A 26656-nucleotide genomic window follows, 5' to 3' on the forward strand; every position below is an offset into this window, starting at 1 on the left:
GTTCAAAATTAAAGCAATAACTCACGTTGGCTGTGAGCGTGAGGGGAGAGGCCCTGCTACACGTGAGGACAGACAGCCTCATTATTTACCTGAAATACTGCTCCCATGCCCAGTCGGGGTCTGCGGCAATTAGAGCAATCATTTCTCCAACCCCTAAAAGCAAGCCCTTGCTGAGAGCCCTTCACTTCTCCAGCCTCAGCCTCGAGGCTCTCCCAGCCCCAGAGCAGCACCGGAATCCCCTGGGGATCCTGCGATTGGCATCCTAACCCTGTGGGCTCTCTGCTGCTGGTCTGCGGACCACACTTTGAGGAGCAAGTGCCTTTGAGCCTGGTGTTTCAGATCCAGTGCTCTAGACTGGGATAGCTGGTGGGAACGTGGGCTTTCAACACGGCAGGCTCCCAAAAGAGAGCTCTGCCTCCCGCTCCTCTCAGAACTGGCTTTCTCCCTGCATTGTGAAGGATGGAAAGTGCGTCTCTTGCTCTATCGCCTGGTCAACGTGCTTGGCTGCGCTGGCAGCCCTTGGTCATGTCCTCTGGGATGGCCAGACTGGATGTGACCAAGTGGGGGAGCAGCTGGTCCCCAGCGAGAAGGCTGGGCAAGCGGACCCAGCACCCTTGCCGCCCCCCTGGAGGAGAGCATCTTACCTGCCGCTGGGGAAGGGCGGGAACGCCACCGACTTCAGCTTCTTGTCCTCTGCTGCCGACAGGCAGTTTTTGATGGTCTCTTCAAGCTGTTCTTCACATTTGTCGGAGCCCCACTGAGGGATGTGACAGTGGATGACGAATTTGGCTGCAAGTCCGCTGGACTGGCTGACGGCGGCTGGGACACGAGAGAGAAATGCCGCAGGTTATTTCCTCCGTCTTCACCTTAAGCCAGGGGGTTAGGCTCAATCGCCTGTGTCCCTCTTAGGAGAGTAGGAGCCGTATCAGAATTGCTTTTGACAGTTGGCACAAGCTTTGGGTAAACACACTGAAAGCTGATGTGACAGCATGTCACAGACTCTCTCATGGTCTGCCTTCTGGCCACAGGTTAGGTGACTCCTAATCAAAGGTACACAGTGGAATCGTCTCTGATCCCTGGAAATTGTGAATGTTTCCTTACATGGCAAAAGGGACTTTGCTGGTGTGATTAAGTGAAGGATTGTGAGATGAGAAGGTTACCCTAGACTATCCAGTTGAGCCCTAAGTGTAATCACACAGGTCCTAATAAGAGGGAGGCAGGGAAGTCAAAGGTAGGAGGAGGCGCTGTGATGAAGGAACAGGGGTTGGAGTGATGCGCCCAGGAGCCAAGGAATGCAGGAGCCTAGAAGCCGGAACAGGCAAGGGACGGCTGCTCTGAGAAGGAACCAGCCCTGCCAGCACCTTGATTTTGGCTTCTTAAGACTCACTGTGGGGAATTCCCTAGCGGTCCAGTGGTTAGGACTGCGCCGAGGGCGTGGGTTCAATCCCTGGTCGGGGAACTAAGGTCCTGCAAGCTGCTCAGCGTGGCCAAAACAGACAAAAAAACTGCCTAAAAAAATAAAGGTTATAAAAAAAAAAAAGACTCATTGTGGACTTCTGACTCCAGAATGCTAAGACAATACACTTGTGTTGTTTGATGCTACTAAGTTTGTGCTAATTTGTTAGAGCAGCGATTGGAAACTAATGCAACGGCTTTTTAAAAATGGACAAGCCCTCCCCTCTTGCCCCGTCTGAGATCCTGACTTGGTAGGTCTGATGCAGGCCTTGTGCTTGGTGATTTGAGGACGCTCCATAAATTTAGAACCGATCTACTGGGTTGTACACATCCTCAGACAGGGATTGTCCTTTTGATCATCTCTACATACCTGAGGAGCCTACAGGGAGCAGGTGTTCACAACGGGTTGTGAAATTGGATTATGCCTGCCTTGTCTCATAATTTCAGTTCATACTCCTTACTTTTATTTTTTACCCCCCCAAACCTATTTCCCGTCAGTGACAGAGCTGATAATGAGGAACACCAGGGAACTCCCTGTGGCCGTTGATCCCTGGAGAAGGGGTTGGGCCTGACCCACTGGCCACTCTCTGACCCCACATGCTGCTTGCCCCTAAGCTGCCCACCTTGTGGAGCTGGGGCTCTGTGCCACTCAAGGAGCCGGGCGTAGCCAAGGTCCCCAACCCTCCCGCAGTGGCCAGGCTCTGGGAGCCTGGGGGAGTTCAGGCAGGCTGTGGCCGCTACGGGCTGTGTTTGTAACAAATGTGTGTGTGTCTGTTTTAGGGCAGTGTGTGGGGTTGGTTTGAAAGACTTATTTGAAATATATGATGCCCACCCGGTATATGAGCCGTGTTTCCTAGCAACGTCGACAGTGCTGGAGAGGCTATGACTGCACATGCCAGGGTTGGTGGAGACAAATGCAAGGGGCATCCCCCGCCTGTCAGCTACGGCTGTGAACGCCTCGCCTTCCCAGTGCCCAGCTGGTGCCAACCATCTGATTAGGGAATGAGTGAGTGAAGGAATCAGTCAATATAAATACTGAGGAGGCAGTGGGCATGACTGGTTGACTCTACGACCTTGTACATCTGTACACCAGAAACGGAATGTCCCTGTCGGCCTTGTAGTCCAAGGGAACCCAGTACCCTGGGGATGGGCCCTGCCTGCTTGGGGCAAATTCGCTGAGGCCCTTACTGCTCTCATGTGCTGGAGAGATTCCAGCTCTTTACACACTGGGTAATGATCATGTTACCAGCTGAATGGTATTCTTTTTTTTTTTTTTAATATTTATTTATTTATTTGGCTGTGCCGGGTCTTAGTTGCGGCACGTGGGATCTAATTCCCTGACCAGGGATTGAACCTGGACCCCATGCATTGGGAGTGTGGAGTCCTACCCACTGGACCACCAGGGAAGCCCTTGAATGGTATTCTTTTTAATGTTAAAGTCATTTTATTATTTTTTATAAATTTATTTATTTTATTTTTGGCTGCATTGGGTCTTCGTTGCTGCACATGGGCTTTCTCTAGTTGTGGTGAGCAGGGGCTACTCTTCCTTGCCGTGCACAGGCTTCTCATTGCAGTGGCTTCTCTTGTTGTGGAGCACGGGCTCTAGGCGCACGGGCTTCAGTAGTTGTGGCACGCGGGCTCAGTAGCTGTGGCTCGCGGGCTCTAGAGCGCAGGCTCAGTAGTTGCGGCGCATGGACTTAGTTGCTCCATGGCATGTGGGATCTTCCTGGATCAGGGCTTGGACCCGTGTCGCCTGCATTGGCAGGCGATTCTTAACCACTGCGCCACCAGGGAAGCCCTAAAGTCATTTTAAATAAGAGGAATATACCACTAACGGCAATGTGAAGTCAAACATTTAATCAGGAAAAAAATGGCACGCCTTCTCATCCCTCTGACGCCCGCTATTTACACTAGATTTTGAAGGTAGTCCATGATAGCACGTCAGCCTAACACAAAGTATTTCCATGGCAACTGGAAATGGAAGCCTTGGCTTGTAGTTGTAACAATTTATAGTGTTCTTTAGAGGTGCCAAGGTCGAGGTCAAGTGATCTCGGGGCTTGGGACACTGATATTTGGTAGAAGCATCTGCTAATACTCCTTATGTGATGTGATGTCACCTGGTGAGGACCATGCTCTGAGGGATGGCAGTGCAGCTGCAAAGGGCCTCCAGAACCTTTCCTCAGGCGAGCCCACCTTCTCAGGGTCACCACACCGAAGGGGACTGCAGGGTGGCCCCTTGTCCGGCTGGGAAGCTGCTGCTGCTAATCCTTGGTCTCCGTGACACTGTGCTTTTCCTCCTGTCTCAGGTTCCTGCAACAGCCCCTCTTCCCCCTGCCCGCCCAGGCCCGGTGCTCTTCTCTCTGCTGCCCGAGGTGCTTGGCCCTGGCTTTTAAACAGCCATCTGCAAACCATTTTCATCCTTAGTTTTCACCAACTGCTTACCAGTGACATTGCTGGTGCCCCAGGTCCAACATGTGCCCAACAAAATCATCATTCACTCCCGAAGCCTGATTCCCCTTTCTCCATCTCTGTCGCCAGCACCACCTGTCGGTTTCCTCTGACTTGTCTCATTCCAGGCCCATCTGCTTCATTTCTACCGCCACCTCCCACCCCTGTCCCATCCACCTTCCTGGCTAGAATCAGGATGCATTTTACAATGGCTGTGGGCTTGGATTGAGATGAGTTCTTCCAGAGGGAAGTTGCATTTACTTCTATGTCACCTGGGGACCCTACCATACCCAGGTCATGTCCCACTAACTTTCCTGATTGAGGTTTTTGGGCCGCACTGGATTCGGCTGCAAATCCACAGGAGTACCAGCTTGTGGTTCAAGTTCCCTAGTGAGGTTTTTTTCCCCCTCGGTCCACCCAATGCCAAGGTCAAAACAGGTACTTGGGGCTTCCCTGGTGGCACAGTGGTTAAGAATCCACCTGCCAATGCAGGGGACATGGGTTCGAGCCCTGGTCCAGGAAGATCCCACATGCCGCGGAGCAACTAAGCCCGTGCGCCACAGCTATTGAGCCTGCACTCTAGAGCCCGTGAGCCACAACTACTGAAGCCCACGCGCCTAGAGCCCATGCTCCACAACAACAGAAGCCACTGCAATGAGAAGCCTGCGCACGGCAAGGAAGAGTAGCCCCTGCTCGCCGCAACTAGAGAAAGCCGGCGCCCAGCAATGAAGACCTAACACAGCCAAAAATAAATAAATAAATAAATAAATAAATTAAAAAAAAAAAAAAAGGTACTTGCTGCCCTTTCTGCATGGTAGTTCATGTCTTGCTAGCTCTTAAACTGAATGTGTCCTGGCTTTGTGTGGGGTCTCCTACTGGACACTCCGCCTTGGAAATTTATTCTTTCTTACAATAAGGGCATATCTTACAACTGATGGTGTTTTGAAACTAAATGCAATATGGTGTTAGACCCTGATGAACTGTCTCCCCTTTTCCAGATTCACCCTCACCAATCCCTTCTTCCCAGGGAGCTACCACTGTTTGGCCCCAGGGCCATGGATACTTAGACCTGACAGATATGCCCCGATTTCTTAGCTCATGCTTGTTTCCTGCAGCCCTCTCCTTCCTTCTGGATTCACTTCTGTTTCTCCCAGTGAGGCCTCTGTGGTCCTTTCAGCAAGAGTCTGAGGGCTTCTGACTCTCAATTTTTGCGTGTCTGTAATTCTGCATCTTTCACCCTCCCTGTTGAATAATAACAAAGTAATACATGGACTTCTTAGTTGACAGTTTTTCCCCTCAGTGCTTTGAAGATACTTCTTTTCTGTCTCCAAGCATCCTTTGTTGCTGATGAGAAGTCGGCTGTCAGGAGAACCGTTTTTACAAATGCTCTACCTTTCGTTGGGTTGCTTTTCAGGTTTCTCTTGATTTTTCAACTTTAGAGATGTCACCACGATGGGCCAGGTTTTGTTTGGTTTTTTTTGGTTTTGTTTTTGGTTTAGCCACACTGCATGGCTTTCAGGATCTTGCTCAGGGATTGAGCTCGAGCCCTCGGCAGTGAAAGCGCGGAGTCCTAACCACTGGACTGCCAGGGAATTCCTGATGGGCCAGGTTTTGGATTTATTTTGATTTAATATACTCAATGTTTTCAACCTGAGGACTCGTGGGTTTCATTCTGGAAAATTCTCAGCCATGATCTTTTTTTTTTTTTTTTTAATTCAGGGATAGTTGATTTACAACATATTAGTTTCTGGTGTGCAACATAGTGCTTCAAAATTTTTATAGATTATATTTCATTTAAAGTTATTATAAAATATCGGCTATATTGGCTGTATTCCCTGTGTTGTACAATATATCCTTGTAGCTTATTTATTTCACACATAGTAGTTTGTATCTCTTCATCTTTTTACATACTGCCTCTCTACCTCCTATTTTCTGCCTCTGAAACTGTTTAGAAGCGTGTTGGAGGCTCCCATTCTATGTAGAGAAGCTATTTTTCTCTCCTTCCCACCCCATCAGGCAGTTTGCAAGACCCCCGTAGTTAGGATCCTGTCTTACAAGGATGATTCAGGGCTCTGTCTCATGGTCACATAGGGGAGGCGGTAGATCCAGACACTGAGACAGTGAGCCACGTGGCCCTGGGCCTGGGAGAGGGGCTCTCTGCTCCCTTCTGCTACTCTAGAAAACAGATTTCACACGAGCCATAGCCCTGGGTGGCGGTCAGAGCCTTGGCTTCCTGTAAGAGCTTGGGAGTTGCATCCAGCCCTTGCTTTGAGCAGCGAGCCTGGCTCTGGTCCCCTCCAAGCGTGAGGTGACTCCGATCCCATCAGCAGGTAAGAGTTGACCTCCTGATGGCTCTGCATGTTACCAGACCTGAAGCCCCACCCGCGGCTTCCACGTCCCCCTGCTGCTGCCGCCTGCAGCTCTTCTCTGTCCACAAGGATGTTTATTTATTTATTTATTTTGCCACGCCATGCAGCATGTGGGATTTTAGTTCCCTGACCAGGGACCGAACCCGTGCCCCCTGCATTGGGAGTGCGGAATCTTAACCACTGGACTGCCAGGGAAGTCCTGGATATTTATTTTATATTTCAGTGTGGCTCTGTCTTAAAATTTTAAAAAGGAAATTCTATCTATCATCGTATGGGGAGTGGTATGTGCAGACTGTAAAGTGCGGACTCATGTTCTTTCTTGACCAGAAGCCCCATTACTTTTCTAGCAATCAAATCTGATCATCACAGTCCCCAGCTTCTACTCTCATCTTTATAGGGTCAAATCCAGACCCTTAGCACAGCCCAAGGGCAAGGCTCATCTCTGGCCGCTATTCCTCTCTTTCTTCCTGCTGCTCCTGACTGAGCCTTCTCACACACAGGTCTTATATCCTCCCTGGCGCCTCCCCAACTCCCCCAAGCAGAGAGCATGGCTCCCTCTCTGTGCCCCATCTCTGTGTCTGTCTCTCCTCCTCGACTGTCCAGTGCTTGAGGGCAGGAGTGGGTTTTATTTGTCTTTGGAGCCCCAGCACCAGGGCAGCACTTGGCACTGACTAGATGGTCCCTGGAGGTGGGCGGGGACACGGATCTGAAGTTGGGCCCACCTGTCAAAAAGTTACCCAATATTCTTGAAAATAAGTGTTCAAACAAAAACCTGTGCACAAATGTTCAGAGCAGCTCTATTCACAATAGCCAAAGGTGGAAACAACCCAAGTGATGAATGGATAAACAAATGGAATAGTATTCAGTCGTAGAAAGGAATGAAGTGCTGATACACGGTACAACATGGATGAACCGCGAAAACATTTTAAGTGAAAGAAGCCAGACACAGAAGATCACATATTATACGATTCCACTTATATGAAATATCCAGAAGAGGCAAATCCATCAAAAGAGAAGGCAGACTGGTGGTTGCCAGGGGTTGGGGGAGGGACGACGTGACTACTTGATGGGTGTGGGGTTTCCACAGAAGGTGATAAAAAGTTCTGGGACTAGATAGTGGTGATGGAGGAACAGCACTGAGTGTACTTAATGCCACCACATTGTACAATGTTTAAAGGTTACAATGGTAAATTTTGTCATGTGTATTTTACACACACACACAAAGTTACCCAATCGCTCTAGACCATTTTGGGGTGAGCTGGGATGCAAATTGGCTTGAACTATCCAGACACTTTATAGTCCCCAAAGTGTACGAAATGATCTATGCAGGCCTGCTCAAATTATCTGAGAGATGCTAAAATAGCTTCCTGATTGGTTATGGCCTCTTTTGCTCTGCAAACTGAATGTGTGTGAAGCATGTCACGCTGGAGGGGAAGGTGGTGAGGCTGTGCAGGGAACATGGCCTGATTCCACACTTACCTTCAGCTACTTCCAAAGGGCCCTGGGACTTGCGAAGCTCCTTTACTGTTTCCAAGAACTCTTTCCCCCCAGCCTTTTCCAAGGCCTTACCTGTGAAGGAAACAATGGAAATCCATTGTGGTTGCTCTTTTCAGTCATTAATTACACTGACAGAGTTTTACTAGGTCTTAAAAAAATTGCTTAGAAAGCTGGAATCAAACTTTGCAATTGAAATCCTGTTTGCCAGTGGTCACTGGTGATAGGGGTCCCTGGGCTTCTGTCCAGTGGGACTTAGATTTTAGCAAACTTTTTTTTTAAAGAATTATTTAATATTTTATTTTATTTAATATTGCTTCTAATGTATCATAGGAGTTACTTCCCCAAAATGTTAATCACAGCTGGACTGAAAGAGTATTTGGGAAATGTGGCAACGTTGTTTCTGTAAGTATATCACATTATAAGTCTACTGGAGATCCGAAGGGGTTTGCTTTTGTGGAATGTGAAACAAAGCACAAGCAGCAAAAGCTATTAAGGCAGGTCCAGGACCTTTTGTCAGAACAGGGGAGAGGAAAAGAAGTAGCTCTGAAGATGAAGAATGCCTCACTTCCAAATCAGAAATTTTAAAAATGACTCAAGGATGAGGAGTCAAGATGGTGGTTAGGGAAGACGCGGAGTTAGCGTCTCCTCACAACTAGGGCACCTGCCGGCCGCTGGCGGGGGACTCTGACGCCCAAGGAGACGGGAGGAACCCCAAAGTGAACCGGTAGGACGCAGGGGGACTGAGGGGGAGGAGAAGTGGAGACCAGACAGGATCGGCGCCCCTGAGGCTGGGGAGATCAGGAGAGGCAGGCGGGAGGGACTCTCTGGGAAGAGCTGGAGAGGAGCGGAGGGTGATCGCCTGGCCCACTCGGCCCAGGGAGCCTGCTGAGCTCCCAAGCCAGCTCCCCCCCTCCACAAAGCCCCATCTAGGCTGCGTGGGTCCTGGGGGCATAGGAGGGAGGCCGGGGAGATCAGGAGAGGCAGGTGGGAGGGGCCCTCCCAGGGAGGGGCCCTCCCAGACCTCAAGAGCAGGAGAGGAGAGGAGGGCTTTGCCCCACCCACTCGAGCCCAGGAATCCTGCTGGGCTCCCAGGTGAGGTCCTCCGCCCTCTGAGACCAGGGGTGGGGTGCACGCCTGGGCACCTTCCGTTCCTTGAGCCTAAGCCCCACCCTCCACAGACCCCAGGGCCTTTTCCAGCCCTGTGGGTCCTAAGCATAGGCTCCGCCCACCACTCAAATCTTGCTTAGGCCCCGCCCTCCACAGCCAAGGCCTTTACCCACCCACCCTCTTTTTTTTTTCTTCCTTTTCCCTCCTCCTCTTTTTTACTATTGTGGTACTGATGTACCTTCTGGTTGTTGATTCATCTATATTTTTATTTGTATATTCTTTCTAACATATCTGTTAGTTTCCTAGTCTAATTTTATTTTTTACTTTGTTATTGTTCTTTTTTTTTTTGCTGCCCCATGCAGCTTGCAGGATCTTTGTTCACGAGCTGGGGGTCAGGCCGAAGCTCCTGTGGTGGGAGCTCTGAGTCTGAACCACTGGACTGAGAGAGAACCTCAGACCCCAGGGAATATTCATCAGAGTGAGGTCTTATGGAGTTCCTCATATCAGCACCAAGACCCAGCTCTACCCAATAGCCTACAAACTCCAGTGTTGAAAGCCTCAGGCCAAACAACCAGTAAGACAGGAACACAATCCCACTCAAACAAACAAACAAAAATGAGATGACAAAAAAATATGTCATAGATGAAGGAGCAAGGTAAAAACCTACAAGAACAAATAAATGAAGAGGAAGTAGGCAATCTACCTGAAAGAGAATTCAGAGTAATGATAGTAAAGATGATCCAGAATCTCAGAAATAGAATGGAGGCACGGATTGAGAAAACACAAGAAATGTTTAACAAAGATCTAGAAGAACTAAAGAACAAACAAACAGAGATGAACAACACAATAACTGAAATGAAAAATACACTAGAAGGAATCAATAACAGAATAACTGAGGCAGAAGAACGAATAAGTGAGCTGGAAGACAAAATGGTGGAAATAAATGCTGAGGAGCAGAATAAAGGAAAAAGAATGAAAAGAATTGAAGACAATCTCAGAGACCTCTGGGACAACACTAAACATACCAACATTCGAATTATAGGGGTCCCAGAAGAAGAAGAGAAAAAGAAAGGGTCTGAGAAAATATTTGAAGAGATTATAGTCAAAAACTTCCCTAACATGGGAAAGGAAATAGTCACCCAAGTCCAGGAAGCACAGAGTCCCATACAGGATAAACCCTAGGAAAAACACACCAAGACACATATTAATCAAACTAACAAAAATGAATTTAAAGAAAAAATATTAAAAGCAGCAAGGGAAAAACAAAAAATAACTTACAAAGGAATCTCGATAAAGTTATCAGATGATTTTTCAGCAGAAACTCTGCAGGCCAGAAGGGAGTGGCAGGATATACTTAAAGTGTTGAAAGAGAAAAACGTACAACCAAGATTACCCAGCAAGGATCTCATTCAGATTTGATGGAGAAGTCAAAAACTTTTCAGACAAGCAAAAGCTAAAAGAATTTAGCACCACCAAACCAGCTTTACAACAAAGGCTAAAGAAACTTCTCTAGGCACGAAACACAGAGAGGAAAAATACCCACAAAAACAAACCCAAATCAGTTAAGAAAATGGTAATAGGAACATACATATCAATAATAACCTTGAATGTAAATGGATTAAATGCCCAACCGAAAGACACAGACTGGCTGAATGGATACAAAAACAAGACCCATATATATGCTGTCTACAAGAGACCCACTTCAGACCTAGGGACACATACAAACTGAAAATGAAGGGATGGAGAAAGATATTCCATGCAAATGGAAATCAAAAGAAAGCTGGAGTAGCAATACTAGTATCAGATAAAATAGACTTTAAAATAAAGACTGTCACAAGAGATAAGGAGGGACACTACATAATGATCGAAGGATCAATCCAAGAAGAAGATATAACAATTATAAATGTTTATGCACCCAACATAGGAGCACCTCAATACATAAGGCAAATGCTAACAACCATGAAAGGAGAAATCAACAGTAACACAATAATAGTAGGGGACTTTAACACCCTACTTACACCAATGTACAGAGCATCCAAACAGAAAATAAATAAGGAAACACAAGCTTTAAATGACACAACAGACCAGATAGATTTAATTGATATTTATAGAACATTCCACCCAAAAGTGGCAGAATACACTGTCTTCTCAAGTGCACGTGGAACATTCTCCAGGATAGATCACATCTTGGGTCACAAATCAAGCCTCGGAAAATTTAAGAAAATTGAAATTGTATCAAGCATCTTTTCTGACCACAATGCTATGAGACTGGAAATCAATTACAGGAAAAAAACTGTAAAAAACACAAATACATGGAGGCTAAACAGTGCACTACTAAATAACCAAGAGATCACTGAAGAAACCAAAGAAAAAATAAAAAAATACATAGAAACAAATGACAATGAAAGCGTGACGACCCAAAACCTATGGGACACAGCAAAAGCAGTTCTAAGAGGGAAGTTTATAGCCATTCAATCTCACCTCAAGAAACAAGAAAAATCTCAAATAAACAGTCTAACCCTACACCTAAAGCAACTAGAGAAAGAAGAACAAAGAAAACCCAAAGTCAGTAGAAGGAAAGAAATCATAAAGGTCAGAGCAGAAATAAATGAGATAGAAACGAAGAAAACAATAGCAAAGATCAATAAAACTAAAAGCTGGTTCTTTGAGAAGATAAACAAAATTGATAAACACTTAGCCAGACTCATCAAGAAAAAAAGGGAGAGGGTGCAAATCAATAAAATTAGAAATGAAAAAGGAGAAATCACAACTGACACTGCAGAAATACAAAGGATTGTAAGAGACTACTACAAACAACTAGATGCCAATAAAATAGACAACCACGAAGAAATGGACAAATTCTTGGAAAGGTACAATTTTCCAAGACTGAACCAGGAAGAATTAGAAAATATAAACAGACCTATCACAAGTAATGAAATTGAAACCGTAATTAAAAATCTTCCAACAAACAAAAGTCCAGGACCAGATGGCTTCACAAGCGAATTCTTTCAAACATTTAGAGAAGCGCTAACACTGATCCTTCTCACACTCTACCAAAAAATTGCAGAGGGAGAAACACTCCCAAATTCATTCTACGAAGCCACCATCACCCTGATACCAAAACCAGAAAAAGATATCACAAAAAAAGAAAATTATAGACCAATATCACTGATGAACATAGATGCAAAAATCCTGAACAAAATACTAGCAAACAGAATCCAACAGCACATTAAAAGGATCATACACCATGATCAAATGGGATTTATCCCAGGGATGCAAGGATTCTTCAATATACGCAAATCAATCAATGTGATACACCACAATAACAGATTAAGGAATAAAAACCATATGATCATCTCAATAGATGCAGAAAAAGCTTCTGACAAAATTCAACACCCATTTATGATAAAAACTTTCCAGAAAATGGGCAAAGAGGGAACCTAACTCAACATATAAATGTATATGACAAACCCAACAGCAAGCGTCATACTCAAGGGTGAAAAACTGAAAGCTTTTCCACTAAGATCAGGAACAAGACAAGGATGTCCACTCTCGCCACTCTTATTCAACATAGTCTGGAAGTCCTAGCCACAGCAATCAGAGAAGAAAAAGAAATGAAGAAGTAAAACTGTCACTGTTTGCCGATGACATGACACTATACATAGAAAATCCTAAAGATGACACCAGAAAACTACTAGAACTAATCAAGGAATTTGGTAAGGTTGCAGGATACAAAATTAATGCACAGAAATCTCTGGCATTCCTATACAGCACCAACGAAAAATCAGAAAGAGAAATTTAGGAAACACTCACATTTACCATTGCAACAAAAAGAATAAAATACCTAGGAATAAACCTGCATAAGGAGGCGAAAGACTTGTACTCAGAAAACTGTAAAACACTGATGAAAGAAATCAAAGATGACATATACAGATGGAGAAATATACCATGTTCTTGGCTTGGAAGAATCAATATTGTGAAAATGACTATACTACCCAAAGCAATCTACAGATTCAATGCAATCCCTATCAAACTACCAATGCATTCTTCACAAAATCAGAACAAAAAATTTTACAATTCTTATGGAAACACAAAAGACCCCGAATAGCCAAAGCAATCTTGAGAAAGAAAAACGGAGTTGGAGGAATCAGGCTCCCCAAATTCAAACTATACCACAAAGCTACAGTAATCAAGATAATATGGTACTGGCACAAAAACAGAAATAGAGATCAAGGTACAGGATAGAATGCCCAGAGATAACCTCATGCACATATGGGCACCTAATTTACAACAAAGGAGGCAAGGACATACAATGGAGAAAAGACAGCCTCTTCAATAAGCGCTGTTGGGAAAACTGGACAGCTACATGTAAAAGAATGAAATTAGAACACTACCTAACATCATACACAAAAACAAACTCCAAATGGATTAAAGATTTAAATGTAAGACCAGACACTATAAAACTCTTAGAGAAAAACATAGGAAAAACACTCTTTGACATAAACCACAGCAAGATCTTTTTTGACCCACCTCCTAGAGTAATGGAAATAAAAACAAAAATAAACAAATGGGACTTAATTAAACTTAAAAGCTTTTGCACAGCAAAGGAAACCATAAACAAGAGAAAAAGACAACCCTCAGAATGGGAGAAAATATTTGCAAATGAAACAACAGACAAAGGATTAATCTCCAAAATATATAAACAGCTCATGGAGCTCAATATCAAAAAAACAAATAATCCAGTTAAAAAATGGGTGGAAGACCTAAATAGACATTTCACCAAGGAGGACATACAAATGGCCAAGAGGCATGTGAAAAGATGCTCAACTCACTAATTATTAGAGAAATGCAAATCAAAACCACAATGAGGTATCACCCCACGCCGGTCAGAATGGCCACTATCAAAAAATCTAGAAACAATAAGTGCTGGAAAGGGTGTGGTGAAAAGGGAACCCTCCTGCACTGTTGTTGGGAATGTAAATTGATACAACCACTATGGAAAACAGTATGGAGGTTCCTTAAAAAACTAAAAATAGAACTACCATATGACCCAGCAATCTCACTACTGGGCATATACCCTAAGAAAACCATAATTGAAAAAGAGACATGTACCACAGGTTCATTGCAGCACTATTTACAATAGCAAGGACACAGAACCAACCTAAATGTCCATTGACAGAAGAATGGATAAAGAAGATGTGGCACATATATACAATGGAATATTACGGAGCCACAAAAAGAAACGAAATTGAGTTATTTGTAGTGAGGTGGATGGACCTAGAGTTTGTCATACAGAGTGAAGTAAGTCAGAAAGAGAAAAACAAATACCGTATGCTAATGCATATATATGGAATCTAAAAAAAAAAAAAAATGGTACTGATGAACCTAGTTGCAGGGCAGGAATAAAGAGGTAGACATAGAGAATGTGGGAAGCAGCAACATAGCACAGGGAGATCGGCTCGGTGCTTTGCGATGAGCTAGAGGGGTGGGATAGGGAGGATGGGAGGGAGGCTCAAGAGGGAGGGAATATGGGGACATGTGAATGCATATGGCTGATTCGCTTTGTTGTGCAACAGAAACTAACACAGTATTGCGAAGCAATTATACTCCAATAAAGATCTATTTAGAAAAAAATGACCCAAAAAGGCAACAATAAAAAAGAAGCTTCAGAAGTTTGCAAAGAGGGAATTCCCTGGCAGTCCGGTGGTTATGACTTGGCGCTTTCACTGCCAGGGCCCGGGTTCAATCCCAGGTCGGGGAACTAAGATCCTACAAGCTGCACAGCACGGCCAAAAAAAAAAAAAAAAAAAGTTTGCAAAGAAAGCAAAGGTATTTATAACTTTAAGGTTAGGGTTAGATAAATAAGATTTTCATTTTCCTTAACTTATGTCTTTATTTCTTAACTTGATATTTAATTTAGAATTAGAAGTCTCTACTGAAGAGGAAAATGATACTGCAGATATAAAAGATGGATCCCTCTTGAAAGCAAAAAGGAAGCATAAGAAAAAACATAAGGAGAGGCATAAAATGGGAGAAGAGGTTATACCATTGTGAGTACTATCAAAGTCCGTCAGCAGTGCTAGTTATATTGTTGGCAATTGACATATTCCATGGAAACTCATTAAAGGACCCTTTTAGGGTCCTTTTAGGGGGTGATTTGGCCATAAAGCAGTCTCATGACATGAACCCTAAAGTGATCTTTTTAAAAAATTGAGGCTCTGGTGTTCTGATCTCTGGGTTCGGTACCCCTGTAGTATTGATTAAATTCAGTGTCTTGATTTGATGGCAGCACTCCACACTGGGGGGGATCTCACAGACCCTGCAGCCTGCCTCTTGTCACCAGCTCCTAAGCCGGGTCCCAGAGCCACCCTTGGGGATGCAGCCACAACCTTGTTGCTGGGAGGTGGGAGGCAGGCCCCAGGTGACAGATGGCTTAGCAGGAACCTCTGAGTGGAGAGCTCTGGGGTCCTGTTCCCATCTCACCACCAACTATGTGTTGTAAGTCCCTGGGGCCAAAGGACAGACACAGGCCCGGGGCAGCCTGGAATGTTGTTCCCCCAACTTGGGCCTCGGTTTCCAGTGGAAAATGCAGAGCTTTGCAAGGCTAATGTCTAAGGACATTTCTGCTGGGAAATCCCTCGAGTTTTTGATGGTAGGACAATTCTCTACGCCATATTTCAGGGTTGTGCTTCTAGAGAGGCCAAGTGGAACCCCCAGGAGATGGCAGGACTCCACCTCCAGCGCAGCAGGAGCCCCACCTATGTGCACCAGGGGATCCTTATGCCCCTGAGATGACATGTGGGTGTTTTGTCCAGACCAGGATGACTGCTGCTCTTGGGTGGGAGATGAGGTATTTCCCTTCATGCATTTTCATCTTCAGATGAATTTGGTGAACTGGATGTCTGGGGCAAGTCTCAGCTCTCTCTCTCTTTGTGGTTATTATTATTAGTTGTTATAATTATTCAGATGATGATGATTATTGTTGTTATTATTATTATTCAGTTCAGAGGCTTCCCTAGAGGCTGGGTGAGGGAGCTTCCCCACTCCACACTCAGACACTCAAGTATATTTGGAGGGGCACAGTACAATGTGCAGATCACTTAAGAAAAATATTGATTCCAGCAATCACTCTCCACTGAGGCGGGGGTGGAGGGGTTTCTCCATTAATGTGCTTGGGTTTCAATGACACAATTTGGTTATGGTGATCGCAGGCTATGGCAAGTGCCTCTAAGTCTCCTTTCTGCCCCTCAGACCCCTGGCCAGTTTCAGTCTGCTGGGTCACAGAAGCCTGGAGAAGGCCAAGTAGCTGAAGCTGGTAGCCAGGTTCACTGTGAGAAGCAGGGGAAACAGGTCTAGGCTGCTGTGCTGTGCTTTCAGAGGTCAAATGGGACCATGTAAAAATCAAGGTGAGCCCACCCTCTTCCCTGAAGACATTTAGGAATAAAGTAGCCTGTAGAGTTGACGAGGGGACTTCCCCTTTGTGGAAGCCTCCAGTGAAGAAGTGAATAAGGAATTAGAATATCTAGGATTAGAATATCTCCCCTTTGCGACCCCTAACGAATGGACAAAACTAGAGAAGGAGCATCGTGAGAGAGTGGGGCTCCTCCTGATGGGAGGACATTCCATCACTGCCCAAGTAGTCTTGCTGAAAGTTTTTGAACCTGAATCTAATTAAGCCTCTGGATCCAACTACCAACTTATAAGAAAAGCAGAGAAGAAACATGTTTAATGACACTAGGAGGATGGAATCAACAAAATCCAGACTGTGGGAAACCCTACAGGACAAACGGCCCAGCTTCTTCAACAAATAAATTGCTAAGAAAAAAAGAGAGAGACAAAGGGGGATCCAATGGGTTATAAGCGACTTATCAACCAATTGTAACGTGTGAACTTATTGGAGCCTGAATCAAATAAACAAATTTTAAAAAATTGACATTTATGATGCAGTTGGAATTTTAACACTGGATATTTGATATTAATTTAATTTTTTTAGTTGTGATAGTGGTCTTGTGATAATGGTATGTTGTAAGAAAATAGCCCTTGTTATTCTGAAATATTCACAGATAAAATAATATGTGTGGGGGGAATGTGGGCGGCGGTAGAGCTGAAACGAACTTGGTCATGGGTAGATGATGATTGCAATGGGGTGTGTAGGGTTTCATTACACTGTTCTGCTATTTTTGTGTAGGCTTGAACTTTTCTGTAGTAACATATAATGTCTTAAAAAGAATAAATCAGGGCCTTATCTGCATGGGGAGATTTGTTTGGGCGACAGTAGTGGAGAATGGAATCATGATGAGAGGGACCCCTTCTAACAACTCTGCAACCATGAAGGAGACTATCATTTATCAAATGCCTATGAGCCCGGCACTGTGCTAAGCTCCCTCTTTGTATTATCTTATTTAATCTTCATAGCACCTCTATGAGACACGTGCTATTGTTATCCTCACACGTGAGGAAACTGAGGTTCAGAGAGGTTAAGAAAACTGCCTATAGTCACACAGCTAAATCCAGGACATAGACCCACGCTGGCTCCAGAACCTCCACTGAGGCTGGGATCTGACCTCGAGTTTTTGCTTCAATACCAGTGTTTTTTCTATCCTACCATCACCCACCCCTTAAAAAACAGAAATATCTTTATAGTTTTCCTGATATAAAAATGCAAATACTATAGAAATGATAAAGAAGGTAAAACTTTAAAAGATAAACTTGTTTTGTTTGAGAGAAGCTAGAACACACTTCAAAACAGAGCTCAAGATTAAGGCCACGAGGGGGAGTCTTTCCACACAGAGGGAGTTGAGGGCAGTTGGTAGGGTCTGGGCTGGGTTTGAAGAGTAGAGGAATTTTCACCATCTCTGTTTGTATGCCAGAGAAATCCTCTTTCTCTGTAATACTGTTTTTTGTTTTTGTTTCCCCCCACCCGGTGCTATCTTATTCCCTTTTCAGTAAAGCAAGTGGCCTCTGATGCCAAGGGGGAAACACAGGTGAGCCTGGCAGCTACCATCCAGGGCTGAGCTACTAGCACTGGCCCCAAATCACTTACCTCAGAAGCAAGCCCTGTATCCCAGGGACAAAACCCTTTCTTTGCCCATTTCTGTCTTGTAAAAATCGGTGAGATGGTGACTAAATGGTCTTATTATTATTTCTAGTGCCTGGAAGCTTAGCCTCCAGGTTCCTCCACCTAACCTGGTAACAGATCCCTCCACCACTCGTGGAACAGATGGCAATCCACTGGTGAAAGAACTCAGTGTATAGCCTTACAGACCACCTAACTTTTTCCATATGTCCATTTCCTTTTTACCAATGGTGTTCTCAGTATTTCAGCTTCAAATATATGTAGAGGTTTACCCAAAACATGTACAACAATATTTAGAGTAACACCACTCATTACAGCCCAAATTGGAAACTGCCCCAGTGCCATCAGTGGTACAATGGATCAACAAACTGTGTTATATTCCTACAGTGGAATACTGTACAGTAAAGAAAATGAACTACAGCCACACTCAACAACATGGGTTGATTTCACAAAGTTAAGCAAAAGGAGACAGACACAAAAGGAGACATACTGCATGATTTCATTTATATAAAATCAGAAACAGATGACACCCCTCTATGCTGTTAGAAGACAGGATAGTGGTGGGGACTTCCCTGGTGGTCCAGTGGTTAAAACTCGGCGCTTCCACTGCAGGGGGCACGGGTTCGATCCCTGGTCAGGGAACTAAGATCCCACATGCCTCGAGGCGCAGCCAAAAATAAAAAAAACAGAAGACAGGATAGTGGTTACCCTCGGAGAGAATGGTGACTGGGACGAGGGTGAGAGGCCTTGTGGGGTACTGGTAAGGTTCTGTTTCATGATCAAGGTGCTGGTCCCAGTTTTGTTCGCTTGGAGAAAAATTCATCAAGCTGTGCATTAATGATCTGTTTTTGTATACTACTTCAATAAAAATTTCAAAAATATCTGCAGACTTAAAACAAAATTAGTTTTTCTCTAGTAATGTTGTTCAATTACACACGAAGGCAGAGCTTGATTGACACGGTCCACCAAGCAGGGGCTATCCAGCTGACAATGACCGACTTCACGAGAACTTGCCAGAACAGTAGCTATTTTATGGCACCTCTCCTGAAATCTCAGAACCTTACCTATATCTTCCTTGAGGTCAATTTCAGCTGTGGTTGGGTGGACGATGCCCTCCACTCTCATGGAGCCAATATGGCTGATGTCACTCTGGGTCAAGGACAGCTGCATTGGGAAGAGAAGATGCAGAGTGTGGGCAAGATCAAGGCCTATGGAAAATCTTCATGTTTTACTCACATCTGTTCATTCTCTCAATTGCCTGTGTCAACAGAAAGGGCTGTGCATGGAGCCCAAGGTGTGTGGTTTTCAACAGGCTCTTTTGAGCTCAGTGGATTTGATGTTCACTCTGAGGCTAGCAGCAAATCTGCCTTCCCTTTCGGGGGCAGGAACGGGACCTCCCCTCCTTTTCTTTTCCCTATAGCTTATGCCTTCGTTTCCCATCCGGGTGGCCTTGGTGTTCGATATCATAATTCTCTGAGTAGCTCCTGCAAGAAGCTACTCGGTTCCCTGCATTCTCTCCAGAGCAGCACAGACCTCCGGGGGCAGGGATGTAAAGCCAACCACTTTGCTGGAGAGAAGTGAGGGGCTCTGGGATTCTGACCTCTACGTCTGGCCGCCTTGACTTTTGGGACCACCCTCTTGGGGCTACGCTTGTGAAATGCTGCCCCATGTGCCCATAGCTGAGCAGAATGGAAGCCATTCTCCACTGTCTCCCCACGTGAGCTAGAACTTCTTGCTCCCCTAGATAAGGGAGAGAAAGCGAATCATCACGTAACCACAGATAGCCCCTAGAGTGGACATAAATTCCACCTCTTTGCTTCCCTGCTTTCATCATTGATGAATTAGGAACCCGCCACGTTTATGCTCTTCTCAAAGCACACTCTTCCCAATTGCTTCAACAGAGGTTCGTACTACTGTCAGGCTGCAAACATTCGCTACCCGATATGATTAACTGACTGTTTCCGCGGGTATCATATTGCAGCCCCAGTAGACTTGGTAGATAAATTGTCTGTTATGCTTGTGGGAATGAATTATTTGCATGTCTGGCTGGGCTGCTGTTGTGCTGCTGAAGACTTTTCAAATGTATAACCCTGTTTGTTTTCTTTCTGCAGCCTAGAAAGGCAAGCAGACTGAATTATTGGCAAATAATTCATTTCTAACACCAGGGATATTCAGGGAACATATCTTTCTATTTTCCTTCTTTGATAAATTACATCACACCATGTAAAGCAGGCCTCCCAAAGGCTGGTTGAGAAAGTTAGCTATGGATTTTTTTTGGTGAGCAAGAGATATCTGGGGCATGGAGACCAGAAAGATCCACTATGAGTACCTCTGGCTGACCAGTGTCAGCCTGAACAATTCTCAGCACTAACGAGCTTGTTTATCCTCACAATGCAGACATTGCCATAGCTCTTTAGTTTAAAAATGAATAATTCAAGACCAGAGTGAAAGTCATATTAGGGAAGGAAGGGATGAAGGAGGCTTCATTGCTTGTAAACAGGAGGTTATAAAAATGCAATAGTGTTTTATGACAGCACATTACAATTCTCTTTATTACCTTCTGCCCTAGAACAAGGCTTTTAGAAGACAGGATGGTGAATCCATCCCCGGGCCCATCTTCAGAGGTGGAATTTGAAGTTCCTTCTTTATCGCTGTCCTTTGGTTTGGACTGTTGGTAGAAATCAGAAGGACAGATCAGAAATAATCCAGAAAAAGCCCAAAGTGGCTTTGAAGTCTTTCCCATGGTTACCACCAAGTTGGATATGAACGGAAGTGGTCAGATGTTAGGTTCTGTCGTTTTCAACAGAGGGAAGCAAGGGACAGCAATATGGGGAAAACAAAAGGATACTGCAAAAATCAAGTGTATTAAGGGGTTCGCATGTACCCACAGTCTTTGCTCAAACCTGGACACAGGTATGTTATTCTTGTTCTTTTCAACGCCTACAGCTTCTGATAATAAGCCAAGTGGGGTCATTCATAGCGTACTGCTCAACTTCCCTTCTCTCCAGGATTCCCCTGGGGCACAGCGGCCGAGAAATGAACTCTTATACCATCTTTTTTGCCATCATGGAGGTCTGGGGAATGAAAAGTTGACAACCCCCAAAGCAGCGCTGTCCAATAGAACTTCATTCTCTCGTGGACACGTTCTATCTTTGTGCTGCTCCGCGCTGCTGAGCACGTGAAATGTGGCTGGTGCAACCAAGGAACTGAATTTGATTTCATTTTCAGTAATTTAAATTCAAATTTAAATAGCCACACGTGGCTAGCAGTTGCCGTACTGGGCAGCATATGAAAGTATTACTCCACAAATGGCACCTCTGAGCTATAGCTACTTATCCCAAACACCCGAAATGCCATTGGCTGAACTCAGGCGACTCTCTGTGGGAAGCTAAAGGTGTGTCAGTATGTCACATGGGGAGAGGTGGAAAGTAGAGTTCCAGGTCAGCTCTCTCACTTGAGATTTTGGTGAGGTCAGTGGAGGGGATCTGGAAACATGAAAACCACCCATGTGTGGGGTTTGGAAAACTCTAGTAGACCCTGCATGATGATCTGAGCTTGTCTCAAAGGCCCTTTATTCTTTTTCACACACATTCCTATCATTTTCTCCCACCACCAAGCTGAGGTGGGTCCCCAGTCCTTCGGGGATGCTGGCCACGCCCTTCTCTTTGGATGGTTCAACTTTCCTCCCGTTCTGTGACAGTCCTGAGCTCACAGATGCCACTGGGCTCACCTTTTTGGACGTCCGTGGTTTGGCAGCCTTCGATTTCTTGCCCCCCTTCTTGCCCGACGTGGCCTTCCTTCCTCTTTTCTCTGGGGGAGGGGAGAGGATAGTTTCTGACTTGCCTTTGGTCCCTCGTTTTTTGGCCAGCAGTTCAGGGTGAATTCTGGGCAGGACGCCTCCGCTGGCGATGGTCACTCCTTTTAGCAGCTGAAGAGAGAGAGAAGGCGTGAGCTCAGACAGCAAAGAGCTCGTTGGTTCTGGATTTAATACGGTTCTAACTGTTGGCAAAACAAGTGTTAAATCTGGTCTCTGCTTTCCAAAGAAACTGCACAATACACGATTTAACTGGTTGTCCCTGTCTCACGGGTAGGGCTTTTCTCTGTAGGTAACAAGGCATCCCGAGATCTTGTACAGAAAGCAAAACAAGCAAAGCAAAATGAAAGCGTATAGAGGTTGAAACCAGGGATGTTGCCCAGAGCTTGGAGATTCCAGACATAACCGAGGATAAAGAGCTTCAGACGTGGGAGCACAGCTTGACAAAATGAGGTTCAAAGGTTAATGCAAGGGCTAGACCCAGTTAACGACAGACCCCACTCCTTTGATCATGCATTCCATCAGTAAAATATGTTTGACCACACACCTCCCAACTGATATGTGTTTACTTTAACTAATCAACATGAACTACCACACTAATACATTCTGCACATTCTATAGCAGCGCTACTCCAAATGTGGTCTGCAACCAAGGCTGGTCCACAAGCTATTAGTTACCTGTCTGTGACAAAAAGAGTACAGAAATCATGAGGAAGAGTCTAGTAAGTTGACACAGTTTTTGTATACCTATTGGATCTAGTAACAAAAAATTGTAGCTGGTAGTTTGTATGTTTTTGTTTTTTAATTTTTCTAGTAATTATTTTTTATTGTAATTTTGGAAATTATCAGCCCATGTTGGATTGGAAATAAGAACTGATTCTTAACCACAGACAGTTAACATTAGAAAATACACATAAATTAAAATTCTCATACTATTTACCTGCTACCTTGCACATCTTTGGCGGGGGGCATGGGGGTGGGAATTCACTCGGTTTTGGAGTCAGCTCTAAAATATAAAGCGTTAGTTTTGATATATGAAGAAGGACGCTTCTGCCCTCATCAGAATAAATCGTCAACAAAGTTTGGGGGAAGAAACTGTACAGAGAATAACATATGTGCACTGCACTTCCCTCGGCAACACACAGAGCTTGCTTTTAAAGAGGAAAAGAAATTCTGGCAAGTCTCAGAATATATAATGGGATCTATTCCAGAGACAATTTTATTTTGAATCTAAATAATATGGCTAGCAGAATTTGTTCTTCTCCCATATGATCTGACTCTTTTAGTGTAAATGTGTCTGGGTACTGTAGCAGGAAGGATTTCTAGCCAGCCGGGTCCACATGCAGTAGCGCGTTTGGCAAACCCATTCCGTGGCTGGTGTCAATGCTTCAGACGTACCTGATTGAGTTCCTCGTCATTGGCAACTGCCAGCAGGATGTGTCTTGGGGCTATCCGGGCCTTCTTGTTGTCCCTCGCTGCATTCCCAGCCAATTCTAGAATTTCCGCTGAAATTTCAAGGGAGGGTTAATAGGCAATCGTAGAATGGGGTCTGAGCTTTCCAAAGTGTTCCTTTGGAAATGGCCTTGGAGTTAGATCACTTTTATTTATTTGTGATTTTTATGTCTGGGCCTGGAAAGAAATCCAGAAAACTGAAAAGAACTCAGGTCACAGACAAGTAAGATACTTTAGCAAGACCTTATATACGATCCTGTGGGCAAAGCCTTCTAGTTGTCCCTTGACATTAATTCTCCCCCATCTTCCTTAGTAGATGGACCTCTGATTTTTTGCAGAGCCCCAAATCACAGGAATGAAGACAGTATTTCCCAACCACCCTTTTTGTTAGGTGTGATCATGTGACTAAGTTCTGGCCGATGAAAAGCAAGCAGTTGTGTTGTATGGTACTTCTGGGAAGTATCCATTAATGAAGGGACAGTGCCTTTCTTCCCTTTTTACTGGCAGACTGAGGACATGATGGCTGGAATCTGAGCAGCCATATTTGACCAAGGGTAAGAAGTTGTGGATGATAGAGCAATAAGATAAGAACCAGAATCTCTTATGACTGTGGAGCCTCTAACCAACCTGGACTGTCTTCTATAGACGTCTCTTGTATGAGAGAAAAAGAAACTCTCTTGTTTAAGCCACTGTTGGCAGAAGTTAATCCTGACCAAAACAGAACCCTAGCATTGAAGCCGAGTTTCTTTCAGTGTGCAGCCATCTCTGAGGAGAGCTGAGACCCCTTTCAGAATCTCCTTTTCCTCTTCACTTGATGCCCCTGGTCCCTCTCGTTCTAAAGGAAAGTGGATAGGAAGAACTGATTTATACTAAGGGGTGAGGTACCACTTAACCTGAAAAGTGAATTCTATTTCACATACTATCAGTTTTTGAGTCAAAAAAAAAAAAAAAAAAAAACCACTATAGAATTGGTTTATACCCCTGAATGCTTTCCCCTTCCTCCCTTATTTTTTCTTTCTTTCTCAATTTTGGAAGGATGCTCTGCTAAATCAAATTTGTCTGCCTTCAAGAGCATGAATGAGCCTTTAAAGAAAAATTCCTCCCCTAGAAAGAGTTCTTTCCCTAAAGAAAGAGGCAATGTGCCAGTGTGTTATACGTGGGTGGAAAATTGTATGTGCATGTGTGCATGAATGTGTTGTGTGTATGTATGTGTGCAGGTATGTGTGTACGTGTGTGTGTTGGGGGGATTTGCTGGTACAATGGCATAGATACTAAACCCTAAAATTAATAGGCGATTCTGCATGAATTTTTGCAGTCAACCTAATTTCAAATAAAACAGCACATGCAATTGCCATCATTCGTAAAATCTATGGCAATAAAATAAAAACTTGGCATAAGTATGCCATATTAACTAAGCAAATGTGATTAACAAAAAATTAGAATAAAATAAGCATGAGTTAAATATTTATATGGCATTTCCATAATGAAAAGCGCTAAATCACTGCAAATTCATTCTCACAACATCTTTTTTGGGTTATTAAGCAAGGAATATTGTGTTTACCAACAATTCATTTACACGGCACCGCATTTTCTGAATCAAAGATTGGGGCACTGTAGTTTGAGAAATATGAGTAGGCTTGTTGGGACTGGAGGACAGAGTATTTGAAATTAACGCCATATTAGATATCTGGTTTGCGGCCTTCAGATTTCTGCCCAGCTTTTCTTTCGTTTCAAAAGGGTACCCATCAGAAAGAGGTGTAGTTATAAAGTCTTCACAAACAGGCTTGCTTTATGACTCTAGGTTAATATGTACAGCACCCCACTGAGCACAAGAAAAGGACTTTCCTGCACCTGCTGCTCCTAGCGGCCCATACCTGGGAGGAAGGAGCACTCCACTCAACCCTTTTTCCAGATGGGCGGAAAGGGGGTCAAGGAGCCTCCGAGTTTTACGCTTCTGAGAAGTTGAATTTCATTTAGCATCTTGGACCATCACTGTCCTCCCTCTGTCTTCCTGCATTTAGAGGAAGCAGTTAAGCATCCTCTTGGGGTTCATCAAATTAACCGTCAGCATGAGAGGCATGGCTAATGGGAAGCCCTACACGTTCCCAGCCTTCAGGAAGCCCCTGAAGGTCAGGTTATTTTCAGCTTGACAGCCAGATGCACAGACACTGGATTCTCAGACAGAAAATCTGTCATCGAATGCTGCCACGGGAAGAGGCTAAAGGCAGCGATTCGTCAGGCAGCACAATGCAGGCACACAGGTGAGGCTCTGCCCGAGTGCGGCTGGGCTCTCGGACTAACTCTTCCGAAATAATTTACAAGAAAGAAAACCTTGATTGTGTGCTCAAGTGCAAAAGCAGAGGTAGAACTTTTTTTATTTAAAGAGAAAAAAACTTAAGAATACATAGCAGATAATCTAGACCAAGGAGTTCTTTTCTCTGTTGGATGTTTAGTCTGAACATTTCTTGGGGCAGACTCCACCATTTAAATGTTTGAAATAACATTAATCATTATTAATATTTTCAAATGTTATGACAGATATATTCACGCCAACTGTAAAAGTTTGCTACATTCTTGAGTGATTTTATTGATTTGGGGAACACAAGTATCCTTGTGTGTCAACTGGCAATCAATAGGAAAACTGAATTTAATGGCACACATTTGTTTCACTGCAAATTTTGTTGGAGGATCATAATTTGTTAAGTGGTGGAGATTTCCACGGAGGTCTGGAGACTTCTACGGCAAACCTCTCACTTCTCGCAAGTCACACTTCCAGCAATAGTAACCATCTGGGATACAGCTGAGTATCTGATAGTAAAAGGAATGATTTCTGTAGCCAAAAAGGATGTTGGAAAGCTCATCATGCACATTATTTTGGAAGAGCGCGTGTCCGCTCATTTTGGATACAATCTAAACCAACACTGGATAGCCCAGCCCACAGGAGATGGGAAATACCACAGCAAGTGTAGGCTTGGGACAGAACACATGACTGTCTCCTTCCCTGGCCTCTGCTCACTGTCCACCTGCCCACTAGGTGGCAGTGTCCCTGGGCTCCGACTGGGCGCTCTGCTCTGCTCAGGCCGTGCAGTCTTCCGGAGAAACCCCATCCACTCAGCGCCTGCTTCCACCTTCCTTCCCATGTCACCAGATCTGCACCGCCAGCCCTGCACCGCCAGCCCTGCCATGATGCCACCTGGGCGTGCCACAGGTAAATCAAGCTCACCACATCCCCAAATCCAAATCATTCCTCGAAACAGGCTCCTACCATCACCCTTGGGACTAGCAGCTCCATCCACAGACAGACCTGGGAGTCATTCCCTCTCCCTCCCTCTCCTTCTCCCTCTCTTTTCCCAGCCTCATCAATCTTACATAACTTTGCCCCTCTTCTCCAAGCTTATCGCCATTACCCGAGCTAAGGCTGTCTTCTTTTCCAGCCCAG

General features: G+C 44.6%; 1 protein-coding gene across 1 annotated transcript in view; it reads right to left on the reverse strand.

Moving 5' to 3' along the window:
* LOC133084574 (core histone macro-H2A.2) overlaps positions 1–26656 on the reverse strand; it is a 54553-nt gene that overhangs the window by 1896 nt on the left and 26001 nt on the right. The window contains exons 3-8 of the mRNA XM_061181411.1: positions 23164–23270; positions 21683–21880; positions 20510–20620; positions 19012–19116; positions 7752–7836; positions 645–819 (exon numbers count right to left, since the gene is read on the reverse strand). Coding sequence (XP_061037394.1) covers positions 645–819; positions 7752–7836; positions 19012–19116; positions 20510–20620; positions 21683–21880; positions 23164–23270 — 781 coding nt within the window. The remainder of the gene's footprint in view (positions 1–644; positions 820–7751; positions 7837–19011; positions 19117–20509; positions 20621–21682; positions 21881–23163; positions 23271–26656) is intronic.

The sequence above is a fragment of the Eubalaena glacialis genome, chromosome 1 (assembly GCF_028564815.1).
Source record: "Eubalaena glacialis isolate mEubGla1 chromosome 1, mEubGla1.1.hap2.+ XY, whole genome shotgun sequence".
NCBI lineage: Eukaryota > Metazoa > Chordata > Mammalia > Artiodactyla > Balaenidae > Eubalaena > Eubalaena glacialis.